The sequence below is a fragment of the Apium graveolens genome, chromosome 9, assembly GCF_009905375.1.
Source record: "Apium graveolens cultivar Ventura chromosome 9, ASM990537v1, whole genome shotgun sequence".
Taxonomy (NCBI): domain Eukaryota; kingdom Viridiplantae; phylum Streptophyta; class Magnoliopsida; order Apiales; family Apiaceae; genus Apium; species Apium graveolens.
In genome coordinates this window covers 139,147,744-139,168,976 of record NC_133655.1, presented here as the reverse complement: position 1 = coordinate 139,168,976, position 21,233 = coordinate 139,147,744, and the positions used below count along the sequence as shown (strand labels likewise).

Here is a 21,233-nt window from a genome sequence, read left to right as displayed (position 1 = left end):
TATTTATTAAAATAGTAATATTTGTAGAAATGATTCACATTATAATAGGTTTTACAATAAAATTTATACTATTTAACTTGCAGAACATATATGGACTCCTGTACTCAACTAAAAACAAGGACTCAATTGACTTTAAATATTTAGTGTTGGAAAATATTGTACAACTATTTTGAATTATTTGAAAAAAGGTTAAAAGTATAATATATTGTTTAATTTAATCCATGTTATGCTATCTAAATAAAAAAGATTAATATTAGTCGATATTTTGAATGAATTAAGAAGTTCAACTAATATTTTAAAAAAAATCATCAAATTGAAAATATTTAATTTTAGAAAAATATTATGCAATGTTATCAAGTTACTATAAAAAGAAATATTGGAATCATAAATGAAAGAAACTTAAAAATGATTTAAATTATGATATTAGTATAAATTTATATTCAGATTCTTAAAAAAAACTTATGAATATCAGTAGTTAGTCTTTACGATATATGAATTATTTTTATGTCACATACATGACTGATACTCTATTGAGTAAAAATAGATATTGTTTGATTGTCGGTGCTACTACGACTAGGATATTTAAATATTTCTAATTTATTAATTAGATAATTATAATTTTTGAATAATCATAAATACATGTTATTTGAGTAATTTACTGAATAACAATTAGATATATACATGACCAAGATATCTAGCATATAAATAAACGAGACCAACATAATTTACTCGAAAATATAATAAATAATAATTTACACACACACATGTGACTTTATCTTTATCAATAAATTCAATTTTAATGGTGTATTTCAGAGTTATTATACTAGAAGAAAATAATAATAGTATTTTATGTTCTGAAAACAAGAATCATCAATTAAATTTAAGTTTTTTTTCAATGTGTTAAAAACTAAATAGATTACGTCAATTTTAATTTATGAATTGACAATTATCTGACATCTTATAAAATTAACTTTGTATAATATAGAGCATTAAAAGCTAAGTACACGGCCGAGATCAACTTTAATTAATGAATTAAGACATTAGAAATGATATTAAATCAACATAAATGTTGAATTAAAAAATAGCATTTTTCTTAAAAAAATAAACTTATACTAATTATAGTGTAAATTCTACTTTATTGAATGTTACGATTGCAGGTCTTGACCATTTTAATTATGTTTTACTAATCCTTTTAAATTAAGCAAGGTAATTGTAAATTAGTAATGACTTTAGTAATAAAATATCTCATTACTCCGGGTTTATTAGACCAAAACTCAAAAAAAATTACTCGACTCTGCAATATACATATATGTTAATTTTTAGTTTCTTTTTTATAAACATATTGGAAATATATGATGGATTAACTTCAATCTTTTCCTTTTACACGTACGGTGACTACCTGCTTGTATTCATTTAGTGAATACAAATTACACGACACCAATAAGAAAATATGTTTTATGATTAATGAGATATATTAAAAACGTTATGAATGTTATTAATGTTTTACATGAAAATCATACACATTGATAGATACTTAACTTGTATTTGATATGTTTAGACGTTATACAATATTTATCAATAAGAAAACGATCAAGAATTTTAATAATATAATTATATGATGTACAAACAAAATCTAGAAAATGACCCTTGTCTCGCACGGGTTATTATTCTGGTTTATATTAACATCCTAACAGTGTTTACATTTACAACTGCAAACTTTTTCTCTTTTTTTTGGTCGATTTAACTTTTTATTTTGCCCGATTATACCTGCAATTTTTCATTAAACTCACTCTTGGTAGTGTTTAGTCGGAGAGAGTCCAATGAGAATATAATAATAACTATACATATTTTAGCACAATAATTCGACTTAATCTTAAAAAGCTATTTGAGATAATTATATGGTATCATTTGAGTCCCATTTTTTATGATGATTATTGTTATATATTTTTGGATTTGTAACAATGAACTTTATCATGTATAAACAAACTTTATCACGTACCAGGAAAGCCAAAAATGGTATGAATAAAGCAACATAAAGAATAAGAGGATGACTTACATCGTGAGAGTGTTAAAAGAGTTGCTATACTTTCCCTTATTTTACGGGTCCGTTACGATCTTTTACTTGAAAATGCTAAGAGCGTTACTTTGAATCAGAATACCCTATTTTTTTTTATTGCACAGAGTAAGCAATTCTACATTTACACGAAGAATTTGTTTGAAATTGGGTGGTAGCTGATGGGTGTAGTTTTACAGTAAAACTGTATTCAGATTTGGATAGAAATGTTTTGTTATGGTCAAATCTATTGAAATTATAATCGGGTATAATTTTTAAAGAACCACATTTCGTACAAAAATTAAAGATTTGGGAAAGATGTTTTGAATTTTTGGCTTTTATTATAGAAGTAAATAAGCTCCGTTCGAGTTTGAGCTCAAGTGCTCAAGTAAATAGTTTCAAGTAAATAGTTTGAACTTGACCGATCCATATATTCAAACTCAAAATTCGGCTCAATGAATTCAATAGGTTCAATTTTGACTAGCATGCTTGACTTGACTTCACTCAATATTCATCAAAACTCGAATGTAATAAGTTCGGCACGAGTTCGACTCGATCAAATATGTAAAATTTATATATATATATATATATATATTAAATACTTGTATAATAATATATAAATAACATGCATAAAATAGATAAAATTAATAATAAATCAAGATTGATTAGGCTTCCGAGTCTTACGAACCAAGTAATTTAAAGTTCGAGCTCAATTAAGTAAATTATTCGAATAACTCAAGTTGAGCTTGGTTATTAACAAGTCAAATTTTAAATATTTTATGAATCAAGCTCGAGTAACTCACAAAGTTTCATTATTAATCATTTACAGCCGTAGTTATATTTGATATATTTGTTTTTGCTCAAAATTTGTGGATGACAAAACCATGGTCAATTATCCTTTAACAAAGTTAAGATATTCTTCAATTAGATTGAAAAGGTTACGATACATTTCAATGTATTAAAAAAGAACAAAGGCATCATATGATTTGTATGAAATAATATTTTTGAATCAATACGTGAGAATATAAAATATAATATATTTGTTAAAATAATTTTTTATGAACTTGATCTATTTTCATTTACTTAATGTGTTACTCTCTATATCCCATTCAATTGTATATAATTTTTTTCAATACTCGACATATATTTTAAGATAAATAAAAAGTATACCTCCATAATTTATTTTTGAATTTTTTTTATTAAAATTCAAACATCAAATTTTAATTCAGAAAAAAAATTAAAAACTATTTACAAAATTATATTTTAGAGAAATATTAAAATAAGTGTCGAGTCCCATCTTTCAATATATACAATCTAGGGGTACAGAGAGAGTATGCTTTATCATAAATGTTAAATTTTAATATTAATAAAACATAAAAGTCTTCCTCTTTTTTGTTTACAAATATAGTTTATAACCTTATAAATGAATATCAATTCTTAAAATTTATATGTTCTAAGAGTATCTCCCGGATTTAAGTTTTACGGGGACCATTACTATTATGATCATATATATGTTGTAAGTAAATTATTATAAAATGTATTATTTTACAAAATATATTCTACAAATATCATAATCTCATTAAATTTTTGAAAATTATATATGTTTTGCAAGCATAACATGTAAATTGTATTTGTTAGGAATATGTTGTGAACTTGATGATAAGTTAAACAAATCACCTTAGTAGATTTAACTTAGTGTATTTTGTAGCACTCGATGGATGATCTAATATAGTCCCGACGGATGAACTTTACAGTCCCGACGGATGACAGATTAACATCCATCAAGTGAGTAGCTTATGTAATAATAATAACTGTAGCACATTTCTGCAAACAACATGTATTAGTCAAATAGGTTGCTTAGGGTTCTGTAAGTCATGTTGACTACTAGATTGATATGCAGAATATGTTGATTAATTGTAAATATGAGATGTCTTGTAATTCTGTATAAGTGAAATGAAGTCAAGTGACAAATAGACACCTGACGGATAATCTACAAGACCCCCGACGGATGATCAACAAAGCTTCCCGGCGGATGACAAGCATAGACCCGACGGATGATCAAATTCAAATAGCTGTTGACAGTGACAACACAGTCACATGTGTCGGGTGTTTGCAAAAGGAATGTGGCATCCTGATAAGCAGGAATTTGAGAACAAAGAAGCGTTACCATTTCCATGCAATTGTGAAGATATTCAAAGGTGCTGGAATAGAGTAGTGAAGCAACATGAAGTTAGACTAGATTTGTTTTGTTTTATTATCTTGTCTTATTGTCATGTAAACTTGGTGATATACAAACCAAGTGTAGCAAGTAGAACAATTAACTAAGCAGATACATTTTCAGAGAAACATATCAAGCTATATCCTGTAAGCATTTCTCTGTAGTTTAGTTATTCAAACTTGTACGCAGATGTGAGCTATTCAAGTTTTACAGGGTTCTCATTTGATATATATATATAGGCAATTGTTCAAATAGAAATAACTCTTAAAATGAAAATTAGAAATAACTTTTTTAATTTACATTATGCTTCCTTTATTTTTAAAACTTATATTATGCCCCCCTAATTCACACAATAATTTCCTTAATTTTTCATTTTAGCCCCCTAAATAAGTAATGACCCCCAACAGACATCAGCAGAGACCCCACTGCCACGTCATCGCCATGTCAGCAATGGGACCCATTACAACGTCATCGCCGGAAAATCACCACCAAAATGAAAAATCATTCCCAAAAAAATGAATCATCACCGGAAAATTAAAATCACCACATCTGAAAAATAAAAAATCACCATCGGAAAATAAATATCACTATATCTGGCCACCAGAATACAAAAAATCACCAACATAAAACAAAAATCAACACATCCAACCATTATTTCCGGCTACCAAATCCGGTCATCAGCTCCATTCATTAGTTCCGACCACCAACATTATAATAAAAATCACCATATTTTTATTACCAACATGTTTTCACCAACACAATTATTAAAAATTACTTTTATGTACACAATCAAATCTGCACAGGGTGGAGTTTTTATTGATAATAAATCTAAACTTTTATTTTGAATCTGGTTTGGTAAAAGAGGGAAAAGAGATGAACAAATCTGTCACTAGCGAGGTGGCGGGGCGGAGGTTGTGCGGGGTTAGGGAGGGGTAGTGGGTAGATCGGAAGTTTGAGTGGGCTAAGGAGATGAAAGGACACAGTAAATTTAAGTGATAACTAGAGGGAGCAGGGGTGTGGTGGAAAGAGAGAGATATATATAGTGCTCGACAGTGGTCCGGCAGCGGTAGAGCTTGGTTTGCGGCGGAAGGGGGTGGGAGAAGGCTGTGCCGCGACGGAGGAATGAGGCGAGGGGAGGAGGTGCAGGTTTGGGGAGATGGGTGTTGGGGTGGGGGGATGAATGAATGTGCAATGGTGGGGATGGGGTAGGGGAGTATATCTGTGTATAATATTTGGGTACTGAAATTGTAATTATTTACAAAAATACCATTAATTTCTAGTTTTCATTTTAAGGAGATTTCTAGTGGAACAACACTCTATATATATCTCTGGTGTATACTTTCAAATCCACCAGAAAGTTTTAAAAGCTTTTATTTCTATTACTTAGTGTTTTGATTTCTATCATCTTTTTATTCCGCACAACTGCTAATCAAACACTGTTATATTTATCAAGTTAGAACTGTTTTAAAATTTAAAAAAGTAGTCAGAATTACATTCAACCCCCCTTCTGTAATTCTTGTTGTATTGTTAGGGAATAACAGTATTGTTCAGTGAAACATGTTCTTCTAATAAAATATACATGTTTTACCTGCAAAACATAATTTTTTTACTTTTTTTAATAAAATAATAATTTTCACGAAAATTATAAGTTTTGATGTATTTTGATCGTAAAATATATGTTGAACCGCGAGCGAGCTATTAACTTCACATTACTAGTTATAATGTCCTATTTGGGTTAAACATATACGAATTAATTTTGTGTAAATGCCTCGTAATAATAGAGTTAACTCTCTACAATCTCTCGTTTACCCATGGGACTCGACACATGTCAAATTTGCCTCGCACATTGTGATCTGGCTTTCCCTTGACGTATGCTAAGTGTTTATCCGGCTATCTGACTCCCCATATAGTTGTATTATATCTATCGTTTCCTAGGTTCAACTGGGAGCTCCCGAAATTATAATGGACCGTTATAATCTTAGTTCTGATATCATTTGTTGGGCCTCGAGCGAGTCATTAACTCTAAATTAGTTTGATATTGTCTGCTCTAGATTAAGTGCCTGTTTGTGAAATCTTAAAATAAGTAACTTACAACTTAAAATGAATAAGTGACTTATAAGTGTTAAGTAGATAAATATATATATGTTATATAAGTGTTTGGATAATTTATTTAAAAGACAGAATTTTTTTATTTAAATAATTTATAATAAATAATGTTTAAATACAATTAACTTAATTTGTGGATTTAAAATTAGAAAAATATTTAAAAACATATATTTTAAAATTAAAATTAATAAAAAAGTAAAAAAATCAAAATAACTTGAGAAAAAAGTACATAATTACTAACATTCAACTTATCAGCTTATAAGTTGTAAATTCAACTTATAAGTTGGGTCGACAAACACTCGTCGATAAGTACCTACGGGCTTATAAGTGAATAAGTTACCTTTTAAGTAACAGCCAAATAGGCCCTAAGCCTGCATGAATATGTTTTAGGGTAACCCCGTAAAAGGTCTCGTACTAATGAAATTAAAATGACTGCTTATATACAAGTAAACTACTCCTTCCACAAATAACGTGAGACAATTCTCAACAACATATACGATCTCTGATTAAATAGTAGTTTTCGATAATTATTTCTTAAATGTGCAAATTAATATTCAGATAAATTTAAAATTATCTTTAAAATTTTATAAACAATAAACAAATTTGAACATAATAGAAATACAAAAAAGTTATCAAACATTTTTTGGTGTAGTAATATCTTACTCATTCTCTTTATGAGATGTCGATAATTGGAAAATTGTCAAAGACGACAAAATGAATGAGTGATTGTAAAGAAATAAGTATGAAGAAAATGAGGGAAATAAGGGATAAAAGTGAGTATTAAAGTGCAAAGAGGGTTGTAATTCGAGTCGGGCAGTTCGCGTGCTCGTCCGGCAAAAACTCGTTTAAGTGGACTCGACTCGGCTTATTTATTTAAACGAGTCGAGTTCAGGCACATATTTTGACCCGTTTGAGCCGGCTCGATCAACTCGTAAAATTAAACGAGCCGACTCGCTCGACTCGATAAACCGACTCATATAACTAAACAAGACGGCTCGACTTGACTAGTAAAATTAAAAGAGTCTGAGTTCAAAAAAATTTAGGCTTAATTAGTCAAACGAGCCGGTTCGACTCAACTCCAATTACATCGTGTTCCAAACTTAGCTTGCTTAGGCCCAATTAGAGCCCTAATTGCAAGACAAATACTTTTCTTTTGAACAGCAGAAACGAGTTATATTAAACCAACAAGAGATTACGAGAAGCTTCAAGATACACAGGCTATCACCTTGAGTTACATAAGCACACATGCCAGACATGCATGTGCAGAAACAAACTGAAAACAACAGCTTGCAAGACAAATATTTGAAAGAAGGGGTCCTGAGTATTCAAAATTCAGGAAATTGCTGTTACTTGTTCAACCGGCTAACATACCTGGACAGGCTTAACCAAAACTTGAAGATAACCAAAACTACAGCAACCGTTACACCTCACCCGCCGTATCCAAACACACTCCTAATATGTCATCCTCATTCTATCACGCATATCCATTTCTATCTCTACCTCCGTCTACTCATTTCACTCCAAGTTCAATTCAAATTCTTGACAAAGAAAAAAGTTAAATTCATTTTTTTATTTATTTTACAAACTAAACTCGAATATCATATTTAATTTATTCCATTAATCTGCAATAAAGTTTTCAGATTTGATTCTTCCCTCATAATATCATTTATTAATTTTAATCCAGATATAGATTCAAATTCAATATATTTTGTTTGATATATTAAGGGAGTGTATTTAATTTAGATTTTAGAGTAGTTATAATAATTCATTGATTTTGAAGGATTGTTATTGATTTTGGCACATTTTAATTGTAGGCAGATTTTAGTTGAGTTGTTGAATAAATCTCATGAAATCGTGCTTATTTGAATAGTGATTTTTACAAATCCATCAAAATCTCTTGAAATTTGTTTGGATTTCTAAAAATATAAAATACACTAGTAAATCCATAAAAATCTACAATTTTATAAAATACAATAAATTTCATGAACTTTTGAATATTATCAGATTTTAATGAGTTTTTTAAAATCCAAATTGAATATAACCATATTTTAATGAATTTTTTAAAATTTAAATTGAATATCCCAAACTTTAAAAAACTTTTTTCAATCATTATTGAATATCATCAGATTTTAATTTTTTATTAAAATACAAATTAAATACCCTATAATTTTCAAATTCCAATTTATTTATTTTTAAATTTCAATTGAATAAACTTAACTTGGAAATAAAATATTCTATATATTTTATAAGCGTGAATCCGAATATGAGTAATGCTGCGTATATTAGAAAATATTTCCAAAAATGTTCACACACAAATCTTACCGTACCATTTTTTTATTACCGTTTCTATCTCTAACACAACAAACAACCTCATTTCTTAATTTCACTATTGTTTATTCAAAGGCCTCAAGACCAACCCCACTTTCTTTTCTCTCTCATCCAACACAACACAAACACACTTTCTCTCTCTAAAACCAAACTAAACTAAACTAAACTCAACACAGACAAGCTCCGGTGAAATGTTTATATTCTCCGGCACACCTGCAACCATTTATAACTAAATAAATAACATGAATTTTCATTTAATCATAATTATTCTCACTAGCATAATCTCTGTAACAAATAAGAATATATACTTACATATGTCTGTATCTATAGGTTGCTCTCGTTGGAACAAGGCAATTCTGTAAGATAACTTGCAAGGTAAACTCAAAACTTCAAAAACTGTTCATTTTGTTTATGTATATGTGTGTTTTTATGTATAAATTTGATTAACTGTTGTGTTTTGTAGATGCATTTAGTTTATTTATTCCAAATTCTACTAATTGTTAGTTTTATTTGTTAATTTATTATTATAATAACATAATTTACTGTGGAGATGTGCTAATTACTATTGATATGGCTTGATCAGTTGATAATTGTTTAGCTAGATGAGTAATTTGATTCCTGATGACTATTATGTTTTTTGAAGTTTTATATGTATGTTTAGATATGTTATGTGTTATTTTTTAATTTTATGTTTGTGCATAAGTGTGTTTATCGATAATTCTCGGGATTTCGGTTGAATTTAGTTCTTTAATTGTGTGATTTGGTTTCTGATCTCTAGCACATGGAACTGCAATTTATGTTTTGTGATCTGTTCTTGACTTGTTATGACTTGTGACAGTAAAAATGTTTTATTTTTTGTTAGTGTCATCCTGCTCAAGTACTTGATAACTCCTGGTGGCGGGGCTGCTCCTTCGACGCCGTCCTTGATCCTTCGCCGCTGTAGAGGTCGGGGCTGCTCCTTCGACGCCGTCCTGGATCCTTCGCCGCTGTAGAGGTCGGGGCTGCTCCTTCGACGCCGTACTAGATCCTTCGCCGCTGTAGAGGTTTAGCTGTGGTTGAGTTCTTACAAAACAACACCGGAAGGGGGTTGGAGTCCCGCGGCGCCTCCGGCGTGAGAGTAAGAACTGACATTTTGGGAGGATGAAGATGAATATGAATGTAAGGTGGCTGTGTGTGTATATGAGTGTGAAAGAATGATTAACCCCAAAACCTCACCTTCCTGGGCTATTTATAGCCCAAGGGTAGGGTTTTGGGGTTGGTACCTTTAAATCGTGGCCATTGGTTCTGGGAGCGGAGGACACCTGACTGGATTGAATGCTTTACACGTGTCAGTGCGGGATTGGCTGAGGAATAATTTGAGGATCCTCTGACACGTGCCCTGATTATTCCCATGATTGATGTGTGACAGCTGTCCCCATCATGTGCTTGGGCCAACGTCTCACGTGCTGGGATTTACCAAGGTTAGGCTTGCGGGACTGAGCTGGTTAGGACTGGTAGTGTGCAGGACTACTCCTTCCAGGAGCTGTGTGGAGTTGGGAGCCTAGGAGTAGTCCTTTCAGGAGCTGTATGGAGTTAGGAGCGTAGGAGTAGTCCTTCCAGGAGTTATATAGAGTTAAAATCCTAGGAGTAGTACTCCCAGGAGATATATGTACTATCATGTGTCCCCTACTCCCTTATGCAGATTTTCTGGATGGGGGAGTGGATTTGGGTTTGTCTGTAGGACATGAGCTTTGATTGTTATGTTTAGAAGAATTTGTGCTTTTCTTGCCCCCAGTCCGGATTTCGCTGAGTTCGGCGAATCAGGACTAAGGTTGTTGTCTTTGGAAGGAGCTGGGCTTTTCTTGCCCCTAGTCCGGATTGCGCTGAGTTCGGCGAATCAGGACTAAGGTTGTTGTCTTTGAAAGGAGCTGAGCTTTTCTTGCCCCCAGTCCGGATTGCAATGAGTTCGGCGAATCAGGACTAAGGTTGTTGTCTTTGGAAGGAGCTGGGTTTTTCTTGCCCCCAGTCCGGATTGCGCCGAGTTCGGCGAATTAGGACTAAGGTTGTTGTCTTTGGAAGGAGCTGAGCTTTTCTTGCCCCCCAGTCCGGATTGCGATGAGTTCGGCGAATCAGGACTAAAGTTGTTGTCTTTGGAAGGAGCTGAACTTTTCTTGCCCCTAGTCCGGATTGCGATGAGTTCGGCGAATCGGGACTAAGATTGTTGTCTTTGGAAGGAGCTGAGCTTTTCTTGCCTCCTAGTCCGGATTGCACTGAGTTCGGCGAATCAGGACTAAGGTTGTTGTCTTTGGAAGGAGCTGAACTTTTCTTGCCCCCTAGTCCGGATTGCGCTGAGTTCGGCGAATCAGGACTAAGGTTGTTGTCTTTGGAAGGAGCTGAGCTTTTCTTGCCCCCAGTCCGGATTGCGATGAGTTCGGCGAATCAGGACTAAGGTTGTTGTCTTTGGAAGGAGCTGGGCTTTTCTTGCCCCCCAGTCCGGACTAAGGTGGTTGTCTTTGGAAGGAGCTGAGCTTTTCTTGCCCCTCAGTCCGGATTGCGATGGTTGTCTTCGGATGGAGCTGAGATTTTCCTTCCCCCGAGTCCGGATTGCTGATTGCGAAGGAATCCGGGCTTGGAAGTTGAAACGGTTTTGGGGATTTTCCCCCCAATTATTTTGAATTATTACAACTGTAAGAATTTGGAGAGACGTGCCTCATCATTACTTGTATTAATTACAGTTTTGATGGATGATCTAGATTCTGCCACGTGGCGAGAGGCTTTTGGTCATCGTGCCTATAAAAGGTGCACCTAACTCATCCCTTTCTTTTTTACTTTCCTCTAATTTTCTTCTCGTTTTCTCTCTCTTTTTCTTCTCTGAATCTTTCTCCGGCGGTTGCTCGCGGGAGAACTTAATGCTTTCTGCTCGTTGCTCGGTCGTCCTCAAACTCTCCTTTCTCTTTGAACCTGTATGTTTTTTCTTCTTTCTCTTTTTTGTTTCGCAGATGCTTCGAAATTCTGTTTCTTGCTTTAGTTTTGATTGTTTTTGTTTCGTAGGGTTCTTGTGTATATATGTATGTATGTATGTATATGTTTTTGGGCATCATTTGGTGCTTTGATTTTGGCGAATCATGTTTTTAGATTTAGGGTTTTTGGTTGAGTCCGGACTTGATCGACTAGTCCGGACTAATGGTTTTGTTTTTTGGGATATGTAATTTACTATTTTTGTGTTATTGTGGCCTCTGGGTTAGGGGTGTTAGGCTAGTTGAGTAGTCCGGAGTGGTTGCTATATTTTGGGTTTATGTTTTGTCTTCTGGGCTTGGGACTCCGGACTGTTTGATTTTGACCTGTAATAAAATTGAACATAGCGTAGTCCGGACCATGTAGCTTTCAAGATAAATAAACTGTAGGATTTTAGACTAACCTTTGCCACTTGTTTTAGGTTTATGGTCCGGACTAAAGCTCTTGCCAAGGCTTACATAACTTGCTATCCGGGGCCATCTGGTTCGGATTCTGAGTCCTCTGGTGATTCTGAGCGGGCTGGGATGGGGAAGAAGGCTTCAACCTCGGACTCCGAAGCTATAACGAAGCTTTCTGTTGCCAAGATTTCTTCAAGGAAGGTGCCTTGCAGTCCGGAGGGTCAGTCCGGAGGGTCTGTGGGTTGAAAATCTGGGGTACTTTGTTAGCAAGAGCGATGAGATAGAAAATAGTTTCTATTATAGGAGTATCCGGTCCGGGTATGCTAGACAGGCTAATGCGGGTCCGGGGCACTACGATAGGGAAGCATTTAAAAAGGAAGTTTGCTGATAGCATAGTGGCTAAGGAGCACTATGAGCTCAAGGATGAATACGCTGCCCTAGATCACGCGGCTCAGAATTCTGCGGTCCGGGCTGCTTTTCAGTTAGACCCCCGGATCGAGTGGAGGTGGCCGGCTCCGGATGAGCGGGCTCATCATAGGCCGGCTGATGGGTTTGTTCCGGTGTGGCTGGAGCATCTCCGGTCCGGATGGAATCCTCATTGGCACTTGTTCTTGAAGCATCTGTGCAAGTACGTGTACAAGATCTCTCCGATGCAGATAACCCCTAATGGTATAAAGTGGATGACCTGGTTTATTGCTACTTGCAATCAGTTCAAGGTGCAGCCCACGTTCAAACTTGAAACTTTATTGATTGCTTCCTGGAACCGGCGCATGTATGCAGAGAGGGACTCATTGTCATGCTGCCGGATTGTCTCCAGGTGACACATGTGCATTTCGTGCGTTTTGTTTGCCCGAAATCTCCGAAGGAAGGAGGCTCGAAATTCCTTCCAAAAGTGGATGCTGCGGGAGGGGATTCTGCTGAACCATCTCTGGGCCCCTCCCTTAAGAGTTGAAGCGAAGAACCTTGTTTTTGTTAAGTCGTTGTAATATATCTGCGCTATCTGCTCAAAGTAGTTCAAGTGCTCCTCCGGGTCTCCTAGTCCATCGAAGGAGTCGAAGTTGTAATGCTTCAAGTTCCGCTGCCGGGGGATAGCTTCCAGGGAGTGGCTGAATGGAGTTAATGTTTCTCCGACCTCTACTCCTGAGTCTCTGTCCATCTTTCTCTGCAATTCATAGATCATATCTTTTAGGTCCTTTTGCCTCTCTTCTTCTTCGTCATCAGAAATCAGCTCCGGAGTAGGATCTCTCCGGGTTCTTTTGCTCCTAGACTTGGCCAATAGCTTTTCTTCTTCTAGCTGCATTCTCTTTTAGATCTTTAGCTCGAGCTTTGCTTCTTCTTCTTTCCTGATTTGCTCCTGGACCTCTTCCAACTTTCTCTGCTTAGCAGCTTCTGCTTCTTTCTTGCTTTGATCCTTTTTGCTTTTCTTCCCCTTGCATCCAATTCGGTCAAACACAGGTCTCTTCGATTGCTGGGAGTCTCCGGACTCCTCCGGTTCCTCCTCGAGTTCGGCTTCTTCTTGGAGCCGGTTCTGCTCCTGCCTGTACAGTCTGATTGCTTCTGCTAGCTCATCACTTGTAAGGTTGGCCATGTGCTCTTCGGCTACTGAAACATTGGTGTACTTGTACTGATTGAGCTCTATGAGGGTCCTGGCATCCCTGGTGTTTACAATTCTCTCCACTACAGGAGTGTGTAGTGGCTGCTCCTGGAATGTTTCTCTCTCGGCTCCTGGATCAAGGGCCTGGGAGTGGTCCGGTTCCTGGACCTGAGCGCTAGCAGATGGTCTCCCAGAGGTGTTCTTTCCTGGTTTTGCCATTTCTCAACAATACCAACAACAAATAACAACAATATGCTACAGAGAATATCGGTCTAAGGTTGCTTTATGAAATTTGCAGAAACTACCCAGAATAACAACAAACACTAACAAATAGCTTCCTGGGAGCAGTTTAAACAATTTCTAGGGGCTACTCAACGATGTAATATAACGCAAATGCCATATTCAAACTAGAGCAATAACGATTAAAACTAACGATAGCTCACACAAACGTGGCTTAAATCAACAAAACGGGCTCACACAAACGTGGCCTAAAATAACGAGCACACACAAACGTGGCTTAAATAAACAACATTCATGCTTATGGAAGAGGTTGGTTGCTTGGGTTCTTACAAGTTTGAATAAATGGACACTTTGAAGAGTTTGTTGATGAAGGTGAATCCAGGGGCACCGAGACCCAAGGATGGAGAGCCCCTCCTTCTAGCGCCAAATGATAACTCCTGGTGGCGGGGCTGCTCCTTCGACGCCGTCCTGGATCCTTCGCCGCTGTAGAGGTGTAGCTGTGGTTGGGTTCCTACAAAACAACACCGGAAGGGGGGTTGGAGTCCCGCGGCGCCTCCGGCGTGAGAGTAAGAACTGGTTTTTTGGGAGGATGAAGATGAATATGAATGTAAGGTGGCTGTGTGTGTATATGAGTGTGAAAGAATGATTAACCCTAAAACCTCACCTTCCTGGGCTATGTATAGCCCAAGGGTAGGGTTTTGGGGTTGGTACCTTTAAATCGTGGCCATTGGTTCTGGGAGCGGAGGACACCTGACTGGAGTGGATGCTTTACACGTGTCAGTGCGGGACTGACTGAGGAATAATTTGAGGATCCTCTGACACGTGCCCTGATTATTCCCATGATTGATGTGTGACAGCTGTCCCCATCATGTGCTTGGGCCAACGTCTCACGTGCTGGGATTTACCAAGGTTAGGCTTGCGGGACTGAGCTGGTAAGGACTGGTAGTGTGCGGGACTACTCCTTCCAGGAGCTGTGTGGAGTTGGGAGCCTAGGAGTAGTCCTTCCAAGAGCTGTATGGAGTTAGGTGCGTAGGAGTAGTCCTTCCAGGAGCTATATAGAGTTAAAAGCCTAGGAGTAGTACTCCCAGGAGATATATGTACTATCAGTACTTATTTTAATACCTTGCGAGAAAAATGGAATCTTTTAAGTAACTGTCTGGTGACACAATTTTAAGTAGATTGCGAACTTTGATCTGTTTTAATTGATGTATTAATGCCTGTAATTTATTAAACTTTTTCTTGGGTTTGTATCATAATGTGGCGGGAGACTTTTAAGAGCGGGCGGTGTTGAAAAGTTTAAGTTTTGGCTTCACAGGTTTATGATAATTTTGGCATTGGATTTGCACAATGCCATTTCGAATGATGGAAAAAAGGGATGCTGGCAAGACTTCTATTTTGTTCAAGGACACACATACCCTTTCTGAGGTAATTCTTTTCAAGCCATAGTTTAGTAGCTTAGCTGATGCTGCATTATCTAGTGCAAGGACAGTTATTTTTAACTTTTTACAAACATGGTATGGTATGTATATCCGTACGCGTGCATCTCTATCTAAGGTAATATATAATCTATGTATGTTACAATTGGCAGGGGAAAACTGATTGCCGAAAGCTTAAAACTCTGCTTGATAAGCACGGTAAGCCATATTTTATTGCCACTAATTTTGAAGTATTAGATTTATAATCTGTCTAAATATGATATGTTACGTGATAGTAGTCATGCGTACATAGACAATAGTAAAACTTTCCTTAATTAAAGGTGCTTTCTTTTTTGCTGTTAATTGCCAATAATTGTAAAAAATTAAATTGTTACCCAGCAAACTTTAAAAACTCTATGCCATGTCTACCTATGCCGGTAATTTCTGCCTTAAGAAGTAGTCGGTGCTTTTTTCATTTACTTGATTGAAAGAGGTCAGATGTGATACACCTGTATTTTTTTGTATAAAAGATGAGCTTGCGCATTGCGTGCAGCTGCTTGTGCGTTGCGTGCAACTGAAGCAATTTTTTCCTCAAAATGGATGCCGGGACCATGTAATAAAATGAGGCATGCATGGCGTAGGCTAAGTTTCATGATTTACCCCGCAATGCGCGCACAATTTGCGCAAATAATGAACCACTTCCTTACACTTGCATGTCTCACTATATATTCTTTCAAACACAACAATGATGAACACAACTTTCTTTTTAAACTTTCTCTGGTCTAGTTTGTGTGTGTATAAAGCTTCTTTCAGTTTTGATGAACTTTATTACATATTGTTCTGTGCTGTTTTTTTGCTTCACTATCTTGTCACAAACAAGTTCAGTTGTTGGACCTGTGAGGTTTATTGTACTTGATTCACCCAAACATGTGCAGTTATATCATCAAATGAGGATGTTCAATTTCACCAATCTGCAGTATTAGACAAAGTGGAATCACCGGTAGAGACTAAAGAAAATGAGGCACAAAGTATCAGAAATCTCCTACCTGATGAGGATGATCTTTTTTCTGGAATAATCGATAAGCTGAGATGCAGTACTCGTTTGGATGGTAGCGAAGATGAAGAAGATCTGTTTCAAAGCGGAGGAGGCATGGAATTAGAAGCGGGTACTAATGGATTTCGAAATGGTCGAATTAATTCAAATGGTTCATTTCCAACGAAGCACTCTTATAATGAAAATTTTTCTAGAACACTTCTTGTGAAAAACATCAGTAACAGTATTGAAGATTCTGAGCTGAGGTCTCTTCTTGAGGTGCATAGTCCTGTTACCCATAAGCTTAAGAATAATCACGAACCTTTGAAATTTATTGCCTTCAATTAATTTTAATGTGTTACTATTAATTTCTGCAGAAATATGGTGATATTCACTCTCTGTACACAACTTGTAAGAACCTAGGCCATATCATCGTATCTTATTATGATATTAGGGCAGCTTGGAGTGCAAAGAATTCACTTTCAAATAAACTATCAAGACCTATGGATCTTGATGCACATTACTTGATAGCAAAGGTGCATTAAACTCACTTATTGTTGAGCACGAATGATAGCATACAAGTGTTCCTTAAATGTTTGTTTTGGCACGCTTTTAACACTTTTGGTACTAATTAAATTGATGAAAAGCTTTATGTATTAATGTATTATGCAGTAGCTTGGAATCAAGCCTCCCTGAATTTCTATATTTTTCTTTGTTTGTTTTAGGATCCTTCGGGGAAAAATATTCAAGAGGGCACTCTTGTTGCATTTAATATTGATTCCTCATTGTCAAATGAAAATATTCGCCAGATATTTGGCAGCTTTGGAGAAATTAAGGAAGTAAGTTATTGATCAGAACTTGTCACCTATAAACTGCTGTATGTTATTGGGAACTTATGTGGTTTTGTGATGGCAGATTGGGGAAGCACATCCGTGTAACAAACTTATCGAATATTTTGATATTCGATCTGCAGAAGCTGCTTATCGCACATTAAATTGTAGCAATATTGGAGGGAAGCAGATAAAGCTTGAACTGGGTCCTGATAGAAAATAGTATGTTTAATACAAGTATATATATATATACACACACATACATATACATGCAGTGTCACTATTCCTACTTAATTTTGTTCGAAGTCATACATCTTATGATCATCGTAAACAATGTTTTATGTCTGAGATATGATCTTAAAAATAGGGTTTGATGTGGTTATTTTAGTTCCACTTCTTTATTCACTTTATTCACGCTAACACTTAACATGTAAAAAAAGTTAATTTTGCTTATTTGTTCTGTGTTCCCCTTATTTTATGTTCAAATTTATGTTATCTACTGTGCAGTTTACTACAACAGTTCATTCCCCTACTGACACTAGATGAACGTAGTCATCGTGAAAGCTTGATTGGAAAATCATCACTAGAGAAACTAGGTATGTTTAATAGAGGGGGTGTTTGGGTTTTATTTTCTTGCTTAGTTTGAGATTTTCCACCTCACAGCAGCTTTTACAGGGACAATTTCTCCTTCCTCAATGACACCTAGCTACATGTATGGTGGGTCTGTCGGTGAAATGCATTCAAAAAGTGAGATGACTATTGGCGCTTTTACTGATAATTCTTTCACTCAAGGTAGTTTTAGTGTCCCAGGAAGTTTTCCCGTAAGACTGGCTTCTGGTCATGATCGGTTTTTGCTTCATGAGCCAAGACATTCTTTGGATCATAAGAATTTTGTTAACTCGTGCTCTCCAAATAATCATCTCCGTTCCCTCCCAGAGTATTACAATGGTTCACCTCAGTTTATCTCATACAACACATGTAGCACTGTTGCAGGCTTGTCAATTGATGCTAATCCTAGAAGATTAGAAGGCGTGAATGGCAGAAACATTTATGTGATAGACCCCAATGGCCAGCAAGCAAAACATCATGCTGGAGGTAAGTAGCATGTCAAATTGCAAGTCCTTTATCCTTCTCCTAATTGTGATTAGATCTAATTATATATATACTGGAATCAGAAATATAATCATGGACTTATGGTGGTGATAATGTTGATGATTATCTTAGTTCTAATGTAGTCAACATAATGTAAATACTGATAGTGATCTTTACCAGTTTTTGGCTCTCCCGGGGCTACTGGAAGCACGATCCCCGAAGGTCACTACATACAGAACAATTCCAATATGTTTCAGCATTTTTCATCAAGTCCCTTGGGTTGGCCTCGATCTTTGCCACTTGCCAGTGGGATTCATGCTCATGGCACTCCAAATCTACCTGATTTGTCTAGATCATCATCTCATGGGCTTAACACAGTTTCATATTCACATGACATGACGAATAAAGCTTCACATATGCAGTTATGCGGTGATGGAGCAGCACAGGCCTCTAATCAGTCCCACTGGAACAGTGACCATGCATACATGGAGTCTATCGGAAGACTTGGGGTTCACAATAAAGCATCTGAATTCGCTCCTAATAACTATTTGCGCGATAGAAATCAAGTTAGCATGTATTTCAATTCTGCAGTCAGCCCTCCTCAACGTTTATCGGATTGTGTTTCTGGAGTGAATTTAGTTGCTTCAGCACCCAACTCTTTTAGTGCTCCAAAAGAGCGCATGAGAAACCAATCAAACTGCAGAAGTGAAGCCGACTCTTCTCATTCTGATAGGACGCAGTATGAACTTGATATTGATCGCGTGTTACGTGGGGAAGAAACCCGAACTACACTGATGATTAAAAACATTCCAAACAAGTAAGTGAAACAATAGTGCCTATTCTTTTCTCTTGATAGATTAATTATACCGTTACATTCAATAAATTTCTACTCTCGAATATTTTTTCTAATCTTTTCAACAGGGCCAGATAAAGTAATTTTTTTTAAAAAAAAAATCTGACATGCACACGTACGCCTACTTTTTGAATATTTTGTTGTGGAGCCTGATTGTCTATTTTGTTAGCCTAAATTCTGATATATTGATTTAAATTGTTCTCTATTAGTGTGGCATTGATCATTCAGGGTAGCACTTCTTTTAGAATATCATAGAAGTTGGATCATTTATTTCTTCATAAGGAAGCACAAACCTCTTCTTCCCTAAGGACTGCTGGATCAAGATTTACACAACAAAATTTTCTCATTTTGGTTTGGATGCATTTGTTTCCTTTTGCTATCTAAAGTTTGAATTGCGTTATTGGGTCACTGCAGGTATACATCAAAATTGCTCATGGCCACAATTGATGAACAGCTTCGAGGAACTTATGACTTCATTTATCTGCCAATTGATTTTAAGGTAAGTTCCAATTTTGCATTCTATATAATTACTACAAAAAGGGACATTTCTGTCTTTAATCTAGCAGTTGCTCATTTCATAATTATTTTTGTGACAGAACAAGTGCAATATGGGATATGCATTCATCAACATGATTGACACTCGTCAAATCATACCATTTTATAAGGTTATATAAATCTAAATATCGTCAATATTATTTTTTATGTCTGATCTAATATGGAATGTGCAATAAATTTTAATGAATTTATTCTAATCTGACTTGTCAATCTTGCAAATGCTGGCCTGGGCCCAAACATGTCCTTTGCAGACATTCAATGGCAAAAAATGGGAGAAGTTCAACAGTGGAAAAGTAGCTTTTATAACGTATGCAAGGATTCAGGGGAGAGCTGCTTTAGTCGCCCATTTTCAGAATTCTAGCTTGATGAATGAGGATAAACGGTGTCGCCCTATTCTCTTCTGCACTGAAGGTCCAAATGCAGGCGAGCAGGTATACGAGTTGTATTTTCACTGTATTACATTTATATCTATATATGTATTAAATTTTTATTCTCCACCTCATATCATAAGCTCAATACATAAATCTTTCATTGCCAACGAAGGAGCCATTTCCTCTAGGAACTAGTATCCGCTCGAGATCTAGTAAACCTCGAAGCAGTTTTAACGAGGAAAAGCATAATCAAGCAAGTTCTTTAGGCGAGGCAAGCTCAAGATCAGTGCATAATCAAGCAAGTACTTCCGGCGAGGAAAGCTCAAGTTCAGTACATAATCAGTCAAGTACTTCCGGCGAGGCAAGCTCAGAGTTGAGTGAAGGACTCATTTTCAATAACCTAGACTGATGCATTAACTTTGCGAATCAGGCAGATCCAACCTACCTCAATTCTGTACATCATTGGTGGCCTGAATCCATTTTTCTTGTAGAGATTACCTAAACAATTTTGTGAACAGAAAACCTAGCTCAACCGAAGTAGCAATTCCCCATTTTCAGAAAGTTTTATGTAAGCTTATTGACCAGCTAATTCAACTGGCTTAGCATGTAGCTCAAGATTTTGGAACAGTCTGTTTTACATATGTATGTACTATGCTGAAAGGTGATATATGTATATGTGATATGTTTGGTTTATTAAGTTAACCTGGCATATTTGCTTCGTCCTGTATGAGTACTGTGCGTAACTGGTTTCTACTGGGATTAGATATTTGCATCGACTGCATGACTTCAACCAATCAAAGTTAAACATGCTGAGAATAAGAGAAAAACTCTTACACTCGTACCAAAAGAATTTATTCTTCATTAAAAATACTTTGAAACCTGTTCTTTTTCAGAATTTAATTAAGAGATAAAAAAAAAGCATAATCACCCGGTTCAATTAAAATGATCTATGACAGTTTGATCCAGAATTCAGATAAATAGAGTGATCTATTACGAACAAAATGAAATGAGTTATTTATAAATAAAGTGATCCATCCATTGAAATAAAATGAACTATTTACAAATAGAGCTATCGATTCATTCAAATAAAATGATTCTTCCTTAATCAAGGAGGAGTAAGTCATACTATAATTATTATTTAATTTCTTTGCAG

The 21,233-nt window shown here is 35.8% G+C and overlaps 1 protein-coding gene across 9 annotated transcripts; it reads left to right on the top strand.

Moving 5' to 3' along the window:
• The first annotated feature begins 8,773 nt into the window (after positions 1-8,773).
• LOC141683212 (protein MEI2-like 4) lies at positions 8,774-20,777 on the top strand. 9 transcript variants are annotated; one of them, XM_074487915.1, is made up of 16 exons: positions 8,774-9,080; positions 9,568-11,647; positions 15,247-15,356; positions 15,520-15,565; positions 16,282-16,658; positions 16,757-16,915; positions 17,105-17,218; positions 17,295-17,431; positions 17,717-17,805; positions 17,885-18,001; positions 18,203-18,304; positions 18,482-19,118; positions 19,569-19,653; positions 19,751-19,819; positions 19,961-20,140; positions 20,253-20,777. In XM_074487915.1, the coding sequence occupies exons 3-16, from the start codon at positions 15,279-15,281 to the stop codon at positions 20,487-20,489; spliced, it is 2,427 nt and encodes an 808-aa protein (XP_074344016.1). In that variant the 5' UTR covers positions 8,774-9,080; positions 9,568-11,647; positions 15,247-15,278; the 3' UTR covers positions 20,490-20,777. The 9 variants fall into 9 exon arrangements, with proteins under 9 accessions (XP_074344016.1, XP_074344012.1, XP_074344011.1 ...); XM_074487911.1 differs by having other exon boundaries at positions 9,568-9,699; positions 17,885-18,304; XM_074487910.1 differs by having other exon boundaries at positions 9,568-9,822; positions 17,885-18,304.
• Positions 20,778-21,233: the final 456 nt, after the last annotated feature.

Excerpts from the sequence above, each read along its gene's own strand:
- LOC141683212 (XM_074487912.1), top strand. The coding sequence starts at position 15,279 with ATGCCATTTCGAATGATGGAAAAAAGGGATGCTGGCAAGACTTCTATT. Across the intron at positions 19,119-19,568 it reads ATTAAAAACATTCCAAACAA|GTATACATCAAAATTGCTCA; the intron begins GTAAGTGAAACA and ends GGGTCACTGCAG. Across the intron at positions 20,141-20,252 it reads GTCCAAATGCAGGCGAGCAG|GAGCCATTTCCTCTAGGAAC; the intron begins GTATACGAGTTG and ends TTGCCAACGAAG.